The sequence below is a fragment of the Syngnathus typhle genome, linkage group LG1 (genome assembly GCF_033458585.1).
Source record: "Syngnathus typhle isolate RoL2023-S1 ecotype Sweden linkage group LG1, RoL_Styp_1.0, whole genome shotgun sequence".
In the NCBI taxonomy this organism is placed as follows: Eukaryota; Metazoa; Chordata; class Actinopteri; order Syngnathiformes; family Syngnathidae; genus Syngnathus; species Syngnathus typhle.
This window is the reverse complement of record NC_083738.1, coordinates 27,215,873-27,233,465: the sequence shown is the minus strand read 5'-3', so window position 1 is coordinate 27,233,465 and position 17,593 is coordinate 27,215,873. Positions and strand designations below refer to the sequence as shown.

Genomic DNA, 17,593 nt, shown 5'->3' with positions numbered 1-17,593 from the left:
GCTCGCCAAAGTTTTCGACCATTCATGAATTGGAAGCTGAAAACAAACCACAATCACTTCAACGTACGAGTTACGACGAACATGATTCATTTTATTCGACATTTACTTCAGTTGCTTCCCATTTACATTTTGAAGATAAAGCGTGCTCATCGAATAAATCAATGAACTGTTTGTCTCGTGTGCACACATTCTCTCACACGCAAACACACACACAGCCTGGTACAACAGTAAACAAAAGGACAAAAGACATCTGTGTGCACATCAGCGCAGAACTCCTTCTCTCGTGACCGACCAGATCGTCTGAGACCTTCCAAGTCGCTCCAGGACCTTCCAAATCCTTCAAAGTTTGGCTACAACCAGCTTTTTCGAGTCACTCCAGGGGCTTACGACTCTCCAACCCACCGGGAGGATCTGCGGCCTTCCGAAATTTACCGAGACCTTCGAAGTCTCCTCGGGACCTTCTGTGTGTCTGAAGGCACAGCCATCACGATGGAGGCCAGTCGTCCGGAGGACCAACCTCACTACAGGTTGAAGGTAGAGAAAATCCGAATTGAGGACATAACATTGCAAAGATGGCGTGATGTTTATTCTTTGTGTCATTACAATGACCATTTGGCTTGACCTCTGCCTTCGCTACCCGCTTGTGATTTTTGAAACCTTCCTAGTTGAAGACATCGCTCCATGACACGCGGCCACCATCTTGTTTTGCGACATGATCACGTCACGTGGTGTCATATTGTATAGTGTACACTCATGTGATGACATCATATTGTACACACTGGTGACATCATTATTCACATATACTCACATCAAATGTACTTTTTTTTTGTATTGCTGATCTTTAAAATTGCATGATAGAGCCGTGTGTAGCTAATCCCTGGGATGCACCATGACGATGACATCATACTCTAGAGTGTGGACTCAGTCTCCATGATGAGATCACAGTCCCCTTTACCATGGTGACCTCATCACAGTTTTGGTATGTGGAGACATTTGCATACTAGGCGCGACGTCGCCGGGAGCATATTTTCTTTTTATTATTACATTCAAAATCGTGTTAGCGTCTTCAAGCAAAAGGCTCATTTGAAAATGGCTTCATCTTCTCCGCTCAATCTTCTGATGGTTGATTTAGTGAAGAGTCCAGCAGACAGCCTTGGAAGACAGCCGCCTTGGTGCGCGCGAGGAGTCCCTCTTGTGGCGGCGTCGAGTATTGCGTCGCGTCGATAAGCGCCTGAGCGGGCTTTGTTGTTGTGGGAGCGCGCATGCGCAGTGACATGAATGGCCGCTGCGCTGACAGTCCACCAGGAAGTGAGGCGGCGACCAATCGTCCGACGTTTGAACGACCAGGCAGGCAGGGACAGACGGCGGCCATCGGCCCGGATTGCACCCGCTTCCGCTTCCGGCTTCGGCCTTTTAATGCGGGCCGAATAACCCGCCGCCGCCGCCTGGCCCCCCACTCCCCCACCCCCGGCCGTCGGTGCCGCTCGGTTCGAGCTCCGTCACATCGCGCGCACGTCCTCCCCCCCACCCAGGGATGAGATGGGATGCTGCGGGAGCGCGGAGGTGAGCTCGGCCCGGTTCGGTTCTGCTCGCTGCGCGTCTGCAGCGTCGAGTGATTCCATCCCATAATCCAACAATACTGCTCATGGTCGCTCTTCATCCTATTAGCCGCCGGGTCACTCGGCCTGCTAACGGTGCGCGCGGTTGCGTGCGCGCGCATATTGACGTGTGCCTTGTCTACGTGCGCGCGTGTTGCAGAGGACAAAGAGAGAATGGAGACCACTGGAGGATCGAAGCTGCACTGACCTGCCCTGGTTCCTGCTCTTCATCATCTTCTGTGTCGGCATGGTAACGGTCCTCATCTTCACCATCCTAGATCCCGCTAACCTGGAACAGGGGTGTCAAACATGTGGCCCGCGGGAAGTCAGATCCGGCTTGTGGGGGGATAAAACAGTTCATTTGTCGAGTGTAGAAAGAGGTGTGGCTAATTTTGTCCACCGGAGGGCGCACCGACAACCACGGCAGTTTGTATGCCGCCATGAGTCGCTTGTGGTTGATTTCCACAATGCTAAAAAAATTCTCGATCTGAACAAAAAAAAAAAGGGACCCCCACGACATGGCCCCTGATCGCCGATGACACCCCTGACCCAGAAGTTCTATGCGCCGCAAGTGCTAATTGTTGCGGTGGCGTCCCTCAGGGCAGCGTGTGCGCCTTCACGGTGGTGTCGGGGGGCGCGGCCCGGCTGGTCCTGGGCTACGACAGCTACGGCAACACGTGCGGACAACGGAACCCACCCTTGGAGGGCGTCCGGCTCAGTGGTCTGGACCACACGGAAAGGAAGTCGGTGCTCGTTCACTCGTTCACTGGCGCCCGCGTTTTCCGTGACTAACGTGTTGTGGCGTCCGTCCTCTCAGGTTCGTCTTCTTCTTGGATCCTTGCAACATCGACATCGTTCAGAGGAAGATGAAATCAGTGGCGCTCTGCGTGGCCCTCTGCCCCCCGCACGTCCTCCACACGTACAATGACCTCACGACGTTTGCCACGCTCAATGGTGACAGCAGCCCGCCCACCCGTGCATGCACACACACTTGGACGGCCTGTGGTTTTCAATGTCATTTTGACGGAGACACGACATTATGCTAGCAAAAGAAATGCTAGGAAAAAGCTTTTGCTGTTCATCCAAACTAGAACATTGGTTGGTTTCACCAAAATCACAACATTGTGACCAAAAAGCAGAGAAAACGAGCATCTGTGCAATGAAACATGTCAAGTAGAACAGTGACTTGAAGATTTTTTTTTTGTGTAGAGTTGCTACAATTAATCAGATAAAACCCTTTATCTTTTGCGCCATCTATAGGGGTCTGTTGGTAATTACAACGGTTAACATGTGACAGCACACGTGATGAAAAAAATGAACTGCAGATGAGCAACAAACGCGTTGGAAACGAAGCAAATGTTCGCTACAGTAGCAACAATGAAGAAGCGGAGCTAGCATGAAAAGCTAGGCTAACATCCGCTGGAAAAGACAACAAAGGAGAGCCATCGTGATGACAAAAGTCTGCGTGTGTCTTTCAGGTTCCGAGTTGTGTTCCTACGAGTTAGCGGGTCACAAGTACCCCAGTCTACCCGAGAGGTTCACCAAGTGTCCCAAACTACCTGTCCCGCCTAGGTAATCACAAGCGCAATCTTGAGAAGTCGTCAAGCATGTCCAAGACCTTGTCCAAGACCTTGTCCAAGACCTTGTCCAAGACCTTGTCCAAGACCTTGTCCAAGACCTTGTCCAAGACCTTGTCCAAGACCTTGTCCAAGACCTTGTCCAAGACCTTGTCCAAGACCTTGTCCTCTGACCTGCGACTGTTCTCCGCATGCCCAGCAAGCCTTTGCCGCTCTTCAACCGCTGCACGCCCGTGGACATCTCGTGTTACTCCAAGTTCGCCGAAGCCGTGGTGACCTTCGTCGGCGACGACTCCTTCCTACACCGAGTCATCGCCGGCGTGGCGGCCAGCAAAGAAGTCATCGTAGGACTTTGTCTCCTTGCGCTGGGTCAGTTCCCAAACGCTTCCCCAAAGTCCGCCAACGTCTACGACTCCCTAACCTCCGTGTGCGTGTGTCTTAGTGTTGTCGATGACGCTGACGGTGATCATTCGCTACATCTCGGCGGTACTGGTGTGGATCCTCACCTCGGTGGCGGTGCTCGGCTCTCTAGGTGAGCTCATTTCCCGCCGGCCTTGTTTTCAAAGTCGGAGCATTGGCGTGACGAGTGTGTTGTCTCAGCGGGGACCAGCATCCTGTGGTGGTTCTACGTGGACCACCGTCTCCACAGAAACGACACAAACGCCGAGCCGGCCGAAGAGGAAGAACCGGGTCAGGACGACGACCAGACGCTGCTGGTCTACGCCATCGCCGCCTCTGTCTTCACGGTACAGAGACCGTTAGTAGTACTTGGTGGTGTTGGGATTTTGTTGCGAGCTTTTGTCGCCCTCAGGTGATCCTACTGCTGTTGATGCTGTTCATGAGGAAGCGCGTGGCACTTGCCATCGCCTTGTTCCACGTGGCCGGAAAAGTTTTCATCCACCTGCCGCTGCTGGTGCTGCAGCCCTTCGTGACCTTCCTCGTGCTGCTCCTCTTCTGGATCTACTGGGTCCTCGTTCTGCTCTTCCTGGGAACCAGCGGTATGCGCAACAAACATCTTGCCAGCGCTCGGGCAAACGCGTGTCACGTCACGGGCGGGTGCTCGTCAATAGGCCGTACTCGCTAACGCTAGCTAGCCTCAGAGTGAGCTGGTGTCTGCCGCCGCAGGGGAGGTGGTGCACAATGAGGAGTCGGGCCTGACCGAGTTCCGTCTGACGGGTCGCTTGGAGTACCTGACGTGGTTCCACGCCGTGGGCCTGCTGTGGATCACCGAGTTCATCTTGGCCTGCCAGCAGATGACGGTGGCGGGCGCCGTGGTCACTTACTATTTCACCAGGTCAGTTTAGCAACCGGACGTAGCGCTAGCGTCAACACGCCACTATGATTAGTCCGTCGTTCTTCGCAGAAGATAAAGAATGCGGTATGTGAAGGCACCTGCGAGGATCGTGACTATTGTGACTATGCGATGGCGCCTTTGCAGGGACAAGAAGCGCCTTCCGGCGTGGCCCATCGTGCGTGCGGCCTTGCGGCTGCTGAGGTATCACGTGGGCACGGTGGCCAAAGGCTCCTTCATCATCACGCTGGTCAAGATCCCCAGACTCCTCCTCATCTACGTGCACAAGCAGCTCAAAGGGAAGGTAACGGCAGCGACGGTGGCGTCATCTCGAGGCCCGGCGAGCTCAGTTAACGCGTGCGCCTTGTGTTTCAGGAGAACGCGTGCGCTCGCTGCGCGCTCAAGTCGTGCATCTGCTGCTTGTGGTGTTTGGAGAAGTGCCTCAATTATCTCAATCAGGTGACTTCTTTCAGACAGGCAAATCTTGGGACACCTTGGATAATCAAATCTAACACCGTAATTTTCGGACTATAAGTCGCGTTTTTTTCCATAGTTTGGGTGGGGGGGGGGCGACTTATACTCAGGAGCGACTTATATACATATACATGTTTTTTTTACTTTTTTGGGCATTTTATGGCTGGTGCGACTTATACTCCGGTGCGACTTATAGTCCGAAAATTACCGTAATAATAATATCACAGAACATCTCACATAGTCTTGTCGGAATACAAAAGGCCACGGCTCATTGGTTGTTCGGTTGTTGTCGTCAAAAATCCAAAAGACGAATCAAAGTTTTTGCCCTTGGCCAGAACGCGTACGCAGCCACGGCCATCAACAGTACGGGCTTCTGCACGTCGGCGCGAGACGCTTTTGTCCTGCTGGTGGAGAACGCCCTGCGAGTGGCCACGGTCAACGCCATAGGGGACTTTGTGCTCTTCCTGGGGAAGGTGAGCGCTGGCGGACTTGATGCCGTCCAGATACGGGCTAAGCTCCTCTTCCTCCACCAGATCCTGATCGTCACCACCACGGCGTTCGCCGGCGTGGTGCTGCTCAATGCGCGGCGGGATTACGCCGAGTGGGTGCTGCCCCTGGTCATCGTTTGTCTGTTCGCCTTCCTGGTGGCGCACTGCTTCCTGTCTGTCTTCGAGATGGTGGTAGACGTACTCTTCCTTTGCTTCGCCATCGACACCAAGTACAACGACGGCACGCCGGGAAAGGAGTTCTTCATGGACAAAGCTCTCATGGTGAGTGCCGTTCAAAAAGAATTTGCCGCTTCTTTGTGGCTACATTTCCAATGTGGCGGCTTGCGCGCAGGAACTGGTGGAGCGCAGCCGGCGCACCGAGCGGGTGGTTGGCCGGGGGCGGAGCCGAGTCAAGGAGGCGCCGTCGGAGGGGGCGGAGATGAAACCCATGGTGAGTGCGGGAGGTGATCCAGGGGGTGGGGCCAGCATCAGCGTGTATGTGGAGTGGGAGGAGCTGGAGGAGTTCCAGGTCTACTACCTCCTGGTGGCCGTCTTCCTGGACTGCGCGTTGACGCCACACGCCGACTTCCTGTTGTGCCTCAGCCACGACGTCTTCCTTTTCCTGTGCGTCTATCTGCCCACCTCCTCCCTCTTCCTCTTCGGACGCCTGCTGGGCGAGCCCGCCAGCTCCGCCCCTCCCATACCGACTGGCTCCGCCAGCTAATCGCAGTGCGCTGACGGAACCGACCGCAAGCACTGATGTGCACGAGCTAACGGCTACGTGCTAACTGCCTTATCGTCATCTTCATCATCATTGCCATGGTCATCATTACCGTCATCTTCATTGGGGGTGTTCGATACCAGTTTTTGTCAGCCTTGATACCATTTTGCCCATATATCAATCGTGAGTACCGAGGAGGACTTACTCAATTTTTGCCTTAAGTATCGGCTTCTGGTATCGGAACATGGGCTGTATCGTCTCAAGAATGACACCTGGTATCGCTGCTCTCCCATCGTTTTTCATCATCATCAATTCATTTGATCCTTTTTGTGGTTTTCCATCACTACCTCTTCATCATCATCATCGCAACACCTTGCCGGTATGCCACGTAGCCGCTAGCTAGTCCACGATTAGCCACAATGTTCGCGTTTCACCGCGTCTTTCTCGTTTCAGGCTCCCGGGACGAGTTCGGCTTGACCAATGGAAAAGCAGCCAGTGGGACTTGTTGAAAGAAAAAAATTATTTTTTAGCAACGTGTAACTTGTTTACTGTCTTTTCACTCCAGGAAAACAATATTTTAATAACAATAAGTCGACGTAACAAGCACTTTATAAGGAAGCACTGCTCCTTTGTTCTTGGTTTGATCCTTCTTTTGTGAGACTGACGTATCTTCACTTCAAGGACACTTGTTGGTTTGTTTGTATTTTCTTGATTTGGACATCGAGACGCTTAACCATCTGACTGACGATGATGATGTCATCGGGGACTCCGGTTGCGACGCAAATGTGATGAGTGGCGGGGGCGACGGCAATAAAAAAAACTAAAAAAGGCTTCCTATTGGAGACGCTAACTTCTCAGGAAGTTCAAGTGTTACCAGGAAGTGCCGTCGTTTGTGCTGATGACGCTCGCTAGTGATCGTAAGACAACCACCAACAAACGGGACAGGAAGTTCAACTTCTTCGGATCACTCCACCTGTAAAAGCGGAACCCTTCTACAGCGTCCACTTTCGATTTGACGCCAGGATCGTTGAAAACATTTGACGAGGCCATGTGCTGGTTGGCAAAATTGTGACATCACAGCACACTCCCAACAGGTCGGCAGGAAACAGGCATGCTGTCATCTTCGTCGTCATGGCCGTCGTGGAAGTCATGTGACTCGAGCGAGCGTTTTGGCTCACTCAACTTTTCTGTTCCTGGAGGTTTTTTTGATATTTATGCTTTCTTATATTCTGTTTTTTTTTGTTTTTTTTTTTAAGAAAAATAGTCGAATAAAAATCATCACCCGTGGATTGTCATCCTCTACCTTTAATCATTGTGACACGGACCGTTTTAGTCATTTTTCTTTCCCGGGGCAAAAGGTGGGTTACACTGACAAATACGGGGGCTGAGAAATTATTTCGGAAAATATTTGGTTCAGATGATGAATATTTTACAAATAGAAAATATGTTGGATTTAAATGGGGGTACAATAACAACAAATATGATCATCTATATATTATATATATTGCATAATATAAAAAATATATTTTTTAGAAATCATGTATAATAGAGCTTGTGAAATGCGTTTGGGGAAAAATTTAAAACAATTTAAATACCCCAAATTCTTTCACAGAAAGATTGATGGGCAATATACATTTACAGAAGAGAAATTGCTCAATTTTCCACAGTGGGTGCAACTGAGTTTTTTTTTTTTAAAATCATTCTAGACACCCCAAATATACATCCATATATATATGCAGGAAAAAAATGGAACTGAAAATGCCATGATCATGCGACATACAAATAAAGTAAAGTTGATCAACATTCATTTTACTTACATACAGAATTTGTTCTGAAGAGGCTTCTCATTAAATGACGTGCAAATTCAAGGCTATAAGGCCTATCTTTAATTTAATTTGGCATTTGTACATTCAGTCGTTTTTCCAAACTTTCGCCTCATAGAACTTTTTATGAGCAACCACGAATCTTTTGAACGGACCATGCCAAACCTTTTGTTGTTTTAAGTGGAATTTAAAAATGTTGACTATCTTACCTTCAGTGATCTCCAAAGTCTTCAAAAGTGGCGCAAAACTGGCGTCACATCAGGTACCATCGAGATTAGAACCTTGTCGGCAAATAGACGTCTAGCTGCCCAGAAATTTTTGCGCTCCTTCATTCCCAACCATTTAAGAGCAAGTCAGACTCTCTTGACTACATCAGCTGGACAAATTCAAAGTGAACAACATGACTCCCAAGCTAACGGCTAGCTAGCCAGGTGTATGCCGAGAAGAAGAACCCGCGAGCTCTCGTACGCCCCCTTTGGTGTGGCTGCCCTCTTTGTCTGCCACATTTTATACACACACAGCAAAAGAAAATGTGCTGTATGACAGAGAAAATATTCAACACATGAGCCGGACTATGGAAAATCAGAATGCGTACCGTTTTTTTCCATGTATAATGCGCCCCCATGTATAATACGCACCCTAAAAATGCCATGTTGATGCTGGAAAAAAGCCTGTACCCATGTATAATACACACCCAAATTTTGACTCCTACTTAAGTCCGTGAACGTAAAATTATTTCAGAAAAAAGATCATCTTTGGGAACAACCGGATGTTATTCTGCCGGTCAGTATCACTGCGCATGCGCTCGCATACTCAATAGCGGGTAGGGTACATTGTGACAGCAAACGAGCAGGTGATCTAGCAAGCGTCTGATACGAGAGCATTGTGTTCGTATGGAGTGTGTTTGAAGTGAAAAGCATCTATAATGGCGGCCTCCGTATGATATCCGGATTTGGAAAAAAAATTAATATTTTTTTTTTTTTTTTTTGTAACCATGTATAATGCGCACCCCAGATTTTAGGACAATAAATTAGTTAAATTTTGCGCATTATACATGGAAAAAAACGGTACTTAAGATGTGAGGCTCGCCAACTGTTGCAGTACACTAGATGGCGCTGTTGCACTGTGCCAGTATATTTCTTTGTGTGCCAATAAGTGCAAAGAGGCACTTCCTGTCTCACCATCTTTTGGAACAGCAAAGAACCGCAAAGAAACGGCAGAAGTCCCGAAGTCATGGACATGATTGGATTCAAAAAGAAAGTCATTGTAAAGAACAGGCTAGACAAGTGAAATTGGAAGACAATTTTATGTAAACATTAGAACACATTCCGCTTTTAGCTCCAAAACTAGCCTGGGTATTGACAAACTTTTAACCATTACCCGTCAGCATTTTATTGATAATAAACCCGCTTTTGGTGAGCTAAAGTTAGGCGTCAATGAGGCTTGTGTGTCTTTTTGTCAGATATCGTTGTTGTTGGCTCTTATCCATCATGAGGGCACTGCCCCCCCCCCCCCTTCCCGAAATATGACGCTGGCCAGATTACAGTGACTGGCTTTAACTCATCTCCTCGTCATCCTCGCTGGCCACATTGTCCATCTGGTTGTCCTGCTGCTGCGAGCAGTCGCCGCTGAGCGCCGCAAAAGCCTTCTGCTGCTCCTCCAGCTCTCGCAGTTCCCTTTGCAAGCGTTCCAGATGAAGCGCCCGTCGGTTCTTCAGCAGGCGGCCGGGGAACGGGTTCATGTCGGCGAAGGCCATTCCCATCAGCTTCCTGCACGCATGCACACGCGCAAACCCATCGGACCAATGCCAACACGAGTCAGTCAAAACACAATCAGCGGTGGTCATAACACGCCAGTAGAGGGCGCCCTTCTTGCACAGCGCTCAGAGAAACAGTGTTGACCATAGGTTGAGAACAAAACGACTCTGCTCCACTGGCCAAGATGCCACCAAACTCCGCCTCCTCTCTCATCTCGCAGCATTATGTCGCCTCAAGACCGACAGGTGGATGTTCATTAGACGATAGCGAGTTTGACGATTAAAACCGACCAGGGTTGTTGGACCTCCTTGCTTCGGTTTCCCTTTCATAAGAGGTTAAGTGTGACCGGTGCAGGTGGTCCCAGTACCTGGCATCTGTGATGGTCTTGGTAAAGAAGCGAAGGTACTGGTAGATGTCCACGCTGTCGTGGATCTTCAGGATGTCGTCTTCTTTGTATTTGAAGAGAGCCAAAGCGTACCTGAACATCACCTGTAGCGCAAGAAGACTTATCGATGAGTGTGCGTGAGAGAGCGTTGCGCCTCCGTACCTTGGTGCCCTCGTACAAAAAGGCATCCCAGAGAGGCAGCAGGATATCACTGGGAAGACTCTCCACAAAAACCACCAGGAACCAGTTGAAGGAGACCAGAGACACGTCAGTGCCGTGAAGGTCAAAGTGGGCCGCCAGTCGGGGAAGCTTCTCCACCAGGAAGTCCTTCAGGACATGCTGGTCCGCCTGGAAGTGGGGAACTTGATCGGTCAAGCCGCTCCGCGCTCTACAAAGTGAGATCATTGCGGACCTGCGCAGCCAGCAGGTTCTTGGTGTAGTAATCCTGAGGCATGATGGTATCCACCACGGCCACCACGCACCAAAAGGCGTCCTCCTCACTCTGGAGGACCAGAAGAGCAATGGCGGCCAACCTGGGACATGCGTCACAGCGAGTCAAGCTGATTCTCCACGAAACGAGGCGTACGGAAGGTGTATCGCGGTATTTCTGGAGCGGGCGTACCTGTTGAGACCCTGGCAGTAGCCGATGGAGGGATTCTGCCAAGAGAAGGCCAATAGGATGCGCTGCAGCTGCTGGTGGGCGGGGCTAGACGGGGAGGAGAAATTGCGGTTGCTGGTTAGGGTTCGGTGAAGGTCCAACTGGATCTGCCTGGAGGCGGGATGAGGACACGTGTGACTCTTGTCACACAACTGGAGACACACAGGAAGGACGTCAGTCAGACCCAACGTGAACGTGACAGTTCGCGAATGGGCGGGGCCTACCTCCTGGTATCGCTGCGGGTGGCGCTCTCTGGCAACCCTGGTCCTGATTCGGACCAAGCAGCGCCAGACGCGCTGCCGGTACTCTGGAGGTATGCCGGCTCGTAGAAGACCTTTGAGTTCCGGCGAAGGGAAAAAGTCATCATCGGACCTGCCGGCAAGGTACTGAGCCCAGCGGCTCAATAGGGGGCGCTCTCGACCCTCCTGCAACAAAGACGGGATGAAGTTTGGTCCAGTAGACCAGAGGCCGGTGTCAGGTCAGACCTGTCGCCGCAGGTTATGCGAGCGGATCTCCAGCGCTTGTATCTTGGCCAGAAGCTTCACGTCTTCAACCTCGTAGTCGGGGACGATCTTGAATCCGTACTCGTCATGGAGGCTGTTTGTGGAGGTTTTGATGTTCTTCGCCTCCCCCTGCAGAGCGTCCTCTACCATCTTTTGAATCGTCCGCTGTTGGTCCGGATCCAGACTTCGGTTCTCCTGGAGCTTCCGCAAAACTCCCAGATAGCGACTCTCGGCCTGGCACTGCCACGCCTCTAGGTAGGCACACTGCGGCGGGAAAAAACGTCAGTCGGCCGAGACACAGAAGAAGCTGGCCTGACAATCCCGCCGACCCACCTTGACCATCAGACTTCGCTCCTGCTCCGAGCTCTTCCTCCACAGTTTGGTTAGCTGGAAGATCTCAGAGTTGAGAAACTGGTTCTGCGTCTTGTAGGCTTCGATGTCGTCCTGAAGTAGACGCAAACAAAGGTGACTTTGTCAGCCCGACATGTCGGCGACCTCTCGAGAACATTTTCCTGACCTTCAGGTCCTCCACGCGCTGCTTGATTTGTCTGAGCGAGTCCGGAGCGCAGGTGGGTGCGGTCCAACTCGGTGGAGCGGCCACGCATGCGGCCACGTGCTCCGACAGCTTGATGATCACCTAAGCAGGCATCAGACGGGTTTGCTCCCTCGGTTCAAAAGAACAACGGGAAATTGGACACAGGAACTCAGCTCACCTCCCGCTTGGCTCGGTTCTCCTCGGTCAGCTTCCTGATCTCGTCCTGCAATTGCGTCACCTGCAGGTCTCTCTGGTCCAGATCGCGTCTGGTAGCCTCCGCCGCCGCCTGCGCTCGCTCGACGCGTCCCAGCAGGTCGGCCGCCTGGCGCTCACGATGCCGCAGGAGTTCCAGCCGTTCCTGCTCGCCCTCCGCCGCCATGAAGTCCGCGCACGTTCGTTTTTCTCGCTGGGCCGCCTCCAAGGTTTTGTGGAGGAGCCACACGAGCTCCTGTGGAAAAAAAAAAAAGTGCCGCGGGTGTTTTGTGCACGATATCGTGCAAGCTGAGCCTCCCGACCTTCTGAGCTTTAACTTCCTCCGCCAGCATCTCCTTCTCCCGCCGGAGACAGGACACGGTCTCCGAGGACATGGCCGCCGTCCTCGTCGAGGAGCTCAAATTCTTCTTCCTCCGTGGGGAATCCAGCGGAGCTGCGCCGGCTCCATCCTCCGCCGCTCGTCCGACCAGCCCGGCAGGAGACATCGATGCGGTAGCTGGAAGAAATGACTGAGGGTGTTCTAGTTCGGGACAATTCATCCAGGAGACCAAGAGCACATCTGCAGCACTTTCAGATAATCCTACATCCCTCTCACAGGAACCCAGCCCAGTGGCAAATAAAAGAAACGTGGCAAAATATCGTCAGGGAATAATTTGGACTTAAGAAATGACGAGGTGGGTTTTTTTCATTTGGGGGCGGGGCTTTTCAGGGAAGCTGATCTTTCAGTCTCATAGCAACAGGTACATACCGGTGCCATTGGCGGCGGAGGCCCCTCCGGCTGGAGCTTGCACGTAGAAGACACTTTGGGGCCACTCTTGAGATGACCTCTTCCGAAAACTGTGGACCGTGTTCCTGCCATAGGACACAAAACAGTTGTCGGCGAATCTCGCTTCCTCACTTCCTTCTCTCCATCCTCACTCTTTGAATGGAAAAGGAGACTCACTGGATCTGGATGAAAGGATGTTTGATGGACATGTTGGCGAGCGGCGTCCTTTGAGGCGACTCGCTGGCGGCCTCCTCCCCCACCAGTCCTGCGGGACTCTTCAGCATGGGCAGGAAGTCATCTGCGGCCACAAGCAGCCGATTAGTCACAAGCGCTTTCGCACTAGGGGGCGCTCTCATTCATTTTCACATGCCTCGATAGAAGTAGAGGACAAAAAGCCACAATTGAACTCGTTTTGTATTTTTCATAAATTAGGAAGAATACATTGCCTGTGTGTATACAAAAATACTCCCAAGTGTGATGTCATAAAAAAAAAAAAAACTTGAACTTGACTGGGCTGTGACTACTTGCGTAACGTCTGCGAGACGGGAGGGTGAAACTTTTCGATGCTCGGGCAAGTTACGACAGAAGCTGGATTCCTGATGAACAGGTCAAATCGTGACGGGGCAAAACACACAAACACACACTTATATTATATATAATATTGTGTATTGTGTATATACTGTCCATATTTTTTAATTATAAATATCTTTTACTTTTTTAAATCTTTTACCCCCTTCCCCGCATGCGTGTGTGTGTGTGTGTGTGTGTATATGTTAAGTGTACTGCTGCTAACACAGGAATTTCCCCATTGAGGGAATAATAAAGGATTATCTAATCTAATCTAATCTAATCTAATCTAATCTAATCTAATCTAATCTAATCTAATCTAATCTAATAACGCCATACTGTAACTACTAAGAGGATGGGGGGTCCTGATTGTGGTTTATTTCGCTAATGATGTCACCAAAGAGGGGTCCTCAGCAACAACAGGAAGCTCCTGAACAAGTCACTTCCTGCTTCCTGCCACCCCGCCCAGCTGCACAACATTCCTTCCCCACACCAGCTGACCTTCACCGCTGCTCACGGCGCTACAAACACCGGAAAGCACGGAAGTCACTGTCGGACGACCCACCTGTGCTCGTGGCATCGGGGCAGGCGTTTGTCTGGTTATGTCGGTGTTGCCAGCGTTTGAGCTGCAGCTGCTGCAGCCAGTACAGCATCAGATCTTGCGTCACCGCCTGAGGAGGGCAGAGCAGAACGCGGGTAGAGTGGCGGGACGGGATGTTTGCGACGGGTCTGTGCTGTCAGAGTTGTACTTTTAACGTGTAGGTACGCTCGGGCGTCTCGATGTGGAAGGTGCCCATCTCGGCTTTGAGCGGGTAGGTGAAGGTGGCGGAGCTGAGGTCCACCCGGCCCAGCGGAGTCACGTCCTGAGGGGTGCGGTAGTAGAACATCTGGTTCTGCTTCTCCTCATAGGTGAACCAGCGCCGCTTCCAGGCCCGCAGAGGGCCCCCCTGCTTTTGCAGGAAACCGCAAAGTTTGGGCTCTTCAGAACTACCTGGAAAGTCCGAGTGAACAGGAATCTGATGGGGGGCCAGGTGAGCGGGTGGAGGAGCCTGATGGGGGTCATCAAGATTGGCAGGTGGAGGAGTCTGTGCAGGGGTAGGAGTGGGATGGAGGTCCAGGTGAGGAGAAAGAGGAACCAGTTGGGGGTCAAGGTGAACAAGTGGAGAAGCTTGAATGAGGTCCGGGTGAGCAAGCACTAGCGTCTGATTGGGGTCTGGGTGAGCAGGGGTAGGATTGTTGTAAGGGTCCAGTTGAGCAGTGACAGGAGCCTGATGAGGGTCCAAGTGAGCAGTCTGACAGTGGTTTAATTGAATGGAAGGCTGAAGGTCAAGGTGAGCTATGGGAGGAGTCTTACAGGGGTCCAGGCAAGCAGGGTAGTCTAGGTGAACAGGCGTATGAGTCTGCTGAGGATCCAGGTGAGCAGAGGTAGAAATCTGATGGGGGTCCAGGTCAGTAAGAGTAGGAGTCTGACGGAGGTCCATGTGAGCAGGATGAGGAGCCGGATGAGGGTCCAGGTGAGCAGGAAGAAACGCCTGCTGATGGTCAAGTTCAGCAGGAGCCGGGGGTTCATTGTGAGCAGGGGCAGGAGTCTCGTGGGGGTATGGGAGAGCAGAGGTAGAAGTCTGATGGGGGTTCGGGTCAGTAAGAGTCTGAGGGAGGTCCAAGTGAGCAGGAAGCTGGGGTTCAAGGTGAGTAGAGGTCTGATTGGGGTCCGGGTGAACAGGAGGCTCGAGGTCTCGGTGAGCAGTGGTAGGAGTCTGCTGAAGGTCCGGGTGAGCAAGAAGAGGCGCCTGATTGGGGTCCTGGTGAGCAGGAAGTTGGGAGTTCAGGTGAGCAGGTGAAGGAGCTTGATGGGGGTCCAGGTGAGTAGAACTCTGACTGGGGTCCAAGTAAGCAGAAGCAGCATTCTGAAGGTCGCCCAGGTGACCAAGAAGAGGGATCTGATGGGGGTCCAGCTGAACAGGAAGCGAGCAGTCCAGCTGCCCAACAGAAGGAGTGTTCTGAGGGTCCAGCTGAGCAGGGGTAGAAGGCTGATTGGTGTTCAGGGAAGGAGGAGGAGTCTGAACGGGTGAAGGTCGATGTGAATCATTATCCTCTTCCATCGTCAAATCCAGGTCTGGTTCTGGTGGTAACCCTTGGCTTTGCTGGATGAAGTTTTATCAAGATGGCAGGTTTGTTTTCCAGGATTCCGAGGGCTCTCTTGAGAACTTCGCTGGGAACGTTGCGTGTGGATCCCTGCAGGACTGTCCGAAGCTTCTGGTGGGTCTCTGAACGACTCAGGAGGACTCCGATGAGTCTATCCTGTAGTATGGTTGGTCTTATGCGTCTCGAGAAGACTCCGGAAGGTCTCTGGTAAACTGTGGCGGAACACAGATCGGTAGATTTGGTAGTGGCGGTCTGACGATGACATCACAGCACGTTGATGCAATCTGAGCTCGGCAGGAAGTGACACGGCGGATGAGGCGGTGATGTCATTTCCCGTTAAGTGCTTTGCGCCTATCCTGAAGAAAGCACAAACAATTGCTTTGAGTGCAGATGCTGATATCAGATCATGCTGAGAAGCTTCTTGACAGGAAATCACTCACTAAAAAAAATAAATAAAAATGAACGCAGCCGAGGAGAAAAGAACAATGTAGACGCAATGGCTGACTTTATGTTCACCTGCCAGGAGCATTTGGAGAGGCGTCAAAATGGCGCCGTGAATTAGCGGGACATCTTTTCCCAAACGAAATGTTCATCTTCGGAGGTTACGGCCAAATTTCAGCTCACCCACGTTCAAAAAAAGTTTGGATGTGTCAAGAGTTTTACGCTTACCCTTAGATTCCAGTCAAGTGCACTGGTACACTTTGTGAGTATTCTAATAAACTCGAATATTTCTAATGATCACACTAGTGTACTTTGAGTACTGCACTAAGTGTCACTTCTGTAGTAAACTCGGTTGGAAGAAATATAAAGTTTTGACTCCAAAGCAAAAGCGTCTGTGAACTCACCGTGGGGCGTGGCCTGAACACACCTGGATCCCGTTTGATTGACAGCTGTGGTAAACGCACCAGGAAGTGGCGTGACTTCTTTGGTTTCTTTTGGTTTTACTTCTTCTGACGGTTAGATCCGCTTCTTCTTCTGTGTCTAATTGTGTTTGAGAGTCTCAGACGTTCTCATTTCAGATTGTTCCTTCGCTTTTTTTTTTTTCCCTGTCGTCTGTTCTGTCCCGCCTACAAGGTTAAACCAGTAACTTCCTCGTTGGACTATCAAAATAATTGTCATTGGGTTAGTTCAAAATAAAATAGTCTTCAATTTGATCACTTCAAAGTTGAGTACAAATACTTGTCGTGTAAAACTAAAACAAATACTTTCATTTCACCAGAAGTGGGATTTGTTTAAAAGTTCGTATTTCTGCCAGGAGATGGCAGCACACCCACACGGAGAAGGACACACACACCGACGCACACACGAACACAAAGAAGAGCGGGGCCTCGGGGTCTCCAAAAGGCTGATTGGTTGGGAATGTCTAAAAATAGCCTCACCATCATCACGTCAATTTTCCCCAATCACCCATTTTTTATCATCTTCTTCACGACTATAGGTTATCAGAACATATATATTGTCGTCTTCGTCATTTTCATCATCTTCCTCACTACCATCTTCAGTACCGTCCAAATTTGAGCGGTATCGTTGTCGTCCCTCCAAACTTGTCATCATTGCAGTCTTCGTCACAATCATTGTCATCATCATCTTTGCTGTTTTCATCTTCAGCTTCATGACCCCGACTATCATCATCTTCCTCATGATCTTCTTTCTTGACGGCTTGTCGTCGCCATGGTCACATGCACGACTACTTCCAAGTCCCATCAAACTTTTCCTTTCTATTACTCTCATATCAATGTCAACAATTTTATCGTGTGCGTGTGTCGTCACTTTTGTCAAACTGAGACTGTGCAGCCATAAAAAAAAAAGCCCCCCCCCCCACACACACACACACAGTGCCACCCCCACCTTTCAGATGCAAAGTAAGCAGACATATGGAGAGGAGGTGTGGCGGGGTCCTAAAGATTCTGATTGTATGACAAATCACGTCCGAGGACAGCGTCCCCCCCCCCTTCCCCACCCCCTCCCCCCTCACGGCCGCCCTCGGACAACAGCTTCATTAGGCTGAAAGAAAGTTTTTGCAGCTTTGTCAAGTCAAGACTCACAGCTCCTCGGCTCCTTTTCACCGCTTCTTTTGTTGCCACCAATTCAA

General features: G+C 50.9%; 2 protein-coding genes and 1 long non-coding RNA gene across 5 annotated transcripts; 1 reads left to right on the top strand and 2 right to left on the bottom strand.

Annotated features, from left to right (window-relative positions):
* The first annotated feature begins 277 nt into the window (after positions 1 to 277).
* slc44a1b (solute carrier family 44 member 1b) lies at positions 278 to 7,436 on the top strand. Of its 2 annotated transcripts, none has more exons than XM_061291988.1 (16): positions 278 to 534; positions 1,759 to 1,848; positions 2,199 to 2,341; positions 2,416 to 2,552; positions 3,077 to 3,170; positions 3,375 to 3,544; positions 3,618 to 3,707; positions 3,776 to 3,921; positions 3,987 to 4,173; positions 4,301 to 4,469; positions 4,614 to 4,770; positions 4,842 to 4,925; positions 5,276 to 5,413; positions 5,474 to 5,710; positions 5,781 to 5,879; positions 6,603 to 7,436. In XM_061291988.1, exons 1-16 carry the CDS (start codon positions 490 to 492, stop codon positions 6,624 to 6,626), a joined length of 2,010 nt encoding a protein of 669 aa, XP_061147972.1. In that variant the 5' UTR covers positions 278 to 489; the 3' UTR covers positions 6,627 to 7,436. The 2 variants fall into 2 exon arrangements, with proteins under 2 accessions (XP_061147972.1, XP_061147982.1); XM_061291998.1 differs by lacking the exon at positions 278 to 534 and adding an exon at positions 1,424 to 1,563.
* Positions 565 to 8,397, bottom strand: LOC133162728 (uncharacterized). The gene is made up of 2 exons (XR_009716267.1): positions 8,182 to 8,397; positions 565 to 1,887 (listed from the first exon to the last, which is right to left on the bottom strand). It is a non-coding gene; the product is annotated as an uncharacterized LOC133162728 (long non-coding RNA).
* An 862-nt stretch (positions 8,398 to 9,259) lies between these two features.
* Positions 9,260 to 16,583, bottom strand: tbc1d2 (TBC1 domain family, member 2). Of its 2 annotated transcripts, none has more exons than XM_061291889.1 (16): positions 16,347 to 16,583; positions 14,106 to 15,857; positions 13,922 to 14,027; positions 12,967 to 13,087; positions 12,772 to 12,875; positions 12,326 to 12,519; positions 11,989 to 12,258; positions 11,793 to 11,912; positions 11,609 to 11,719; positions 11,258 to 11,539; positions 10,997 to 11,197; positions 10,737 to 10,924; positions 10,527 to 10,647; positions 10,277 to 10,462; positions 10,097 to 10,218; positions 9,260 to 9,741 (listed from the first exon to the last, which is right to left on the bottom strand). In XM_061291889.1, exons 2-16 carry the CDS (start codon positions 15,456 to 15,458, stop codon positions 9,528 to 9,530), a joined length of 3,693 nt encoding a protein of 1,230 aa, XP_061147873.1. In that variant the 5' UTR covers positions 15,459 to 15,857; positions 16,347 to 16,583; the 3' UTR covers positions 9,260 to 9,527. The 2 variants fall into 2 exon arrangements, with proteins under 2 accessions (XP_061147873.1, XP_061147881.1); XM_061291897.1 differs by lacking the exon at positions 16,347 to 16,583 and adding an exon at positions 16,171 to 16,336.
* Between the last annotated feature and the right edge of the window lie 1,010 nt (positions 16,584 to 17,593).

Excerpts from the sequence above, each read along its gene's own strand:
- slc44a1b (XM_061291988.1), top strand. The coding sequence starts at position 490 with ATGGAGGCCAGTCGTCCGGAGGACCAACCTCACTACAGGTTGAAG. Across the intron at positions 3,545-3,617 it reads ACTTTGTCTCCTTGCGCTGG|TGTTGTCGATGACGCTGACG; the intron begins GTCAGTTCCCAA and ends CGTGTGTCTTAG. Across the intron at positions 5,880-6,602 it reads GGGCGGAGATGAAACCCATG|GCTCCCGGGACGAGTTCGGC; the intron begins GTGAGTGCGGGA and ends TTCTCGTTTCAG.
- tbc1d2 (XM_061291889.1), bottom strand. The coding sequence starts at position 15,458 with ATGGAAGAGGATAATGATTCACATCGACCTTCACCCGTTCAGACTCCT. Across the intron at positions 12,259-12,325 it reads AGGAAGTTAAAGCTCAGAAG|GAGCTCGTGTGGCTCCTCCA; the intron begins GTCGGGAGGCTC and ends TTTTTTCCACAG. Across the intron at positions 10,648-10,736 it reads TACTGCCAGGGTCTCAACAG|GTTGGCCGCCATTGCTCTTC; the intron begins GTACGCCCGCTC and ends CGCATGTCCCAG.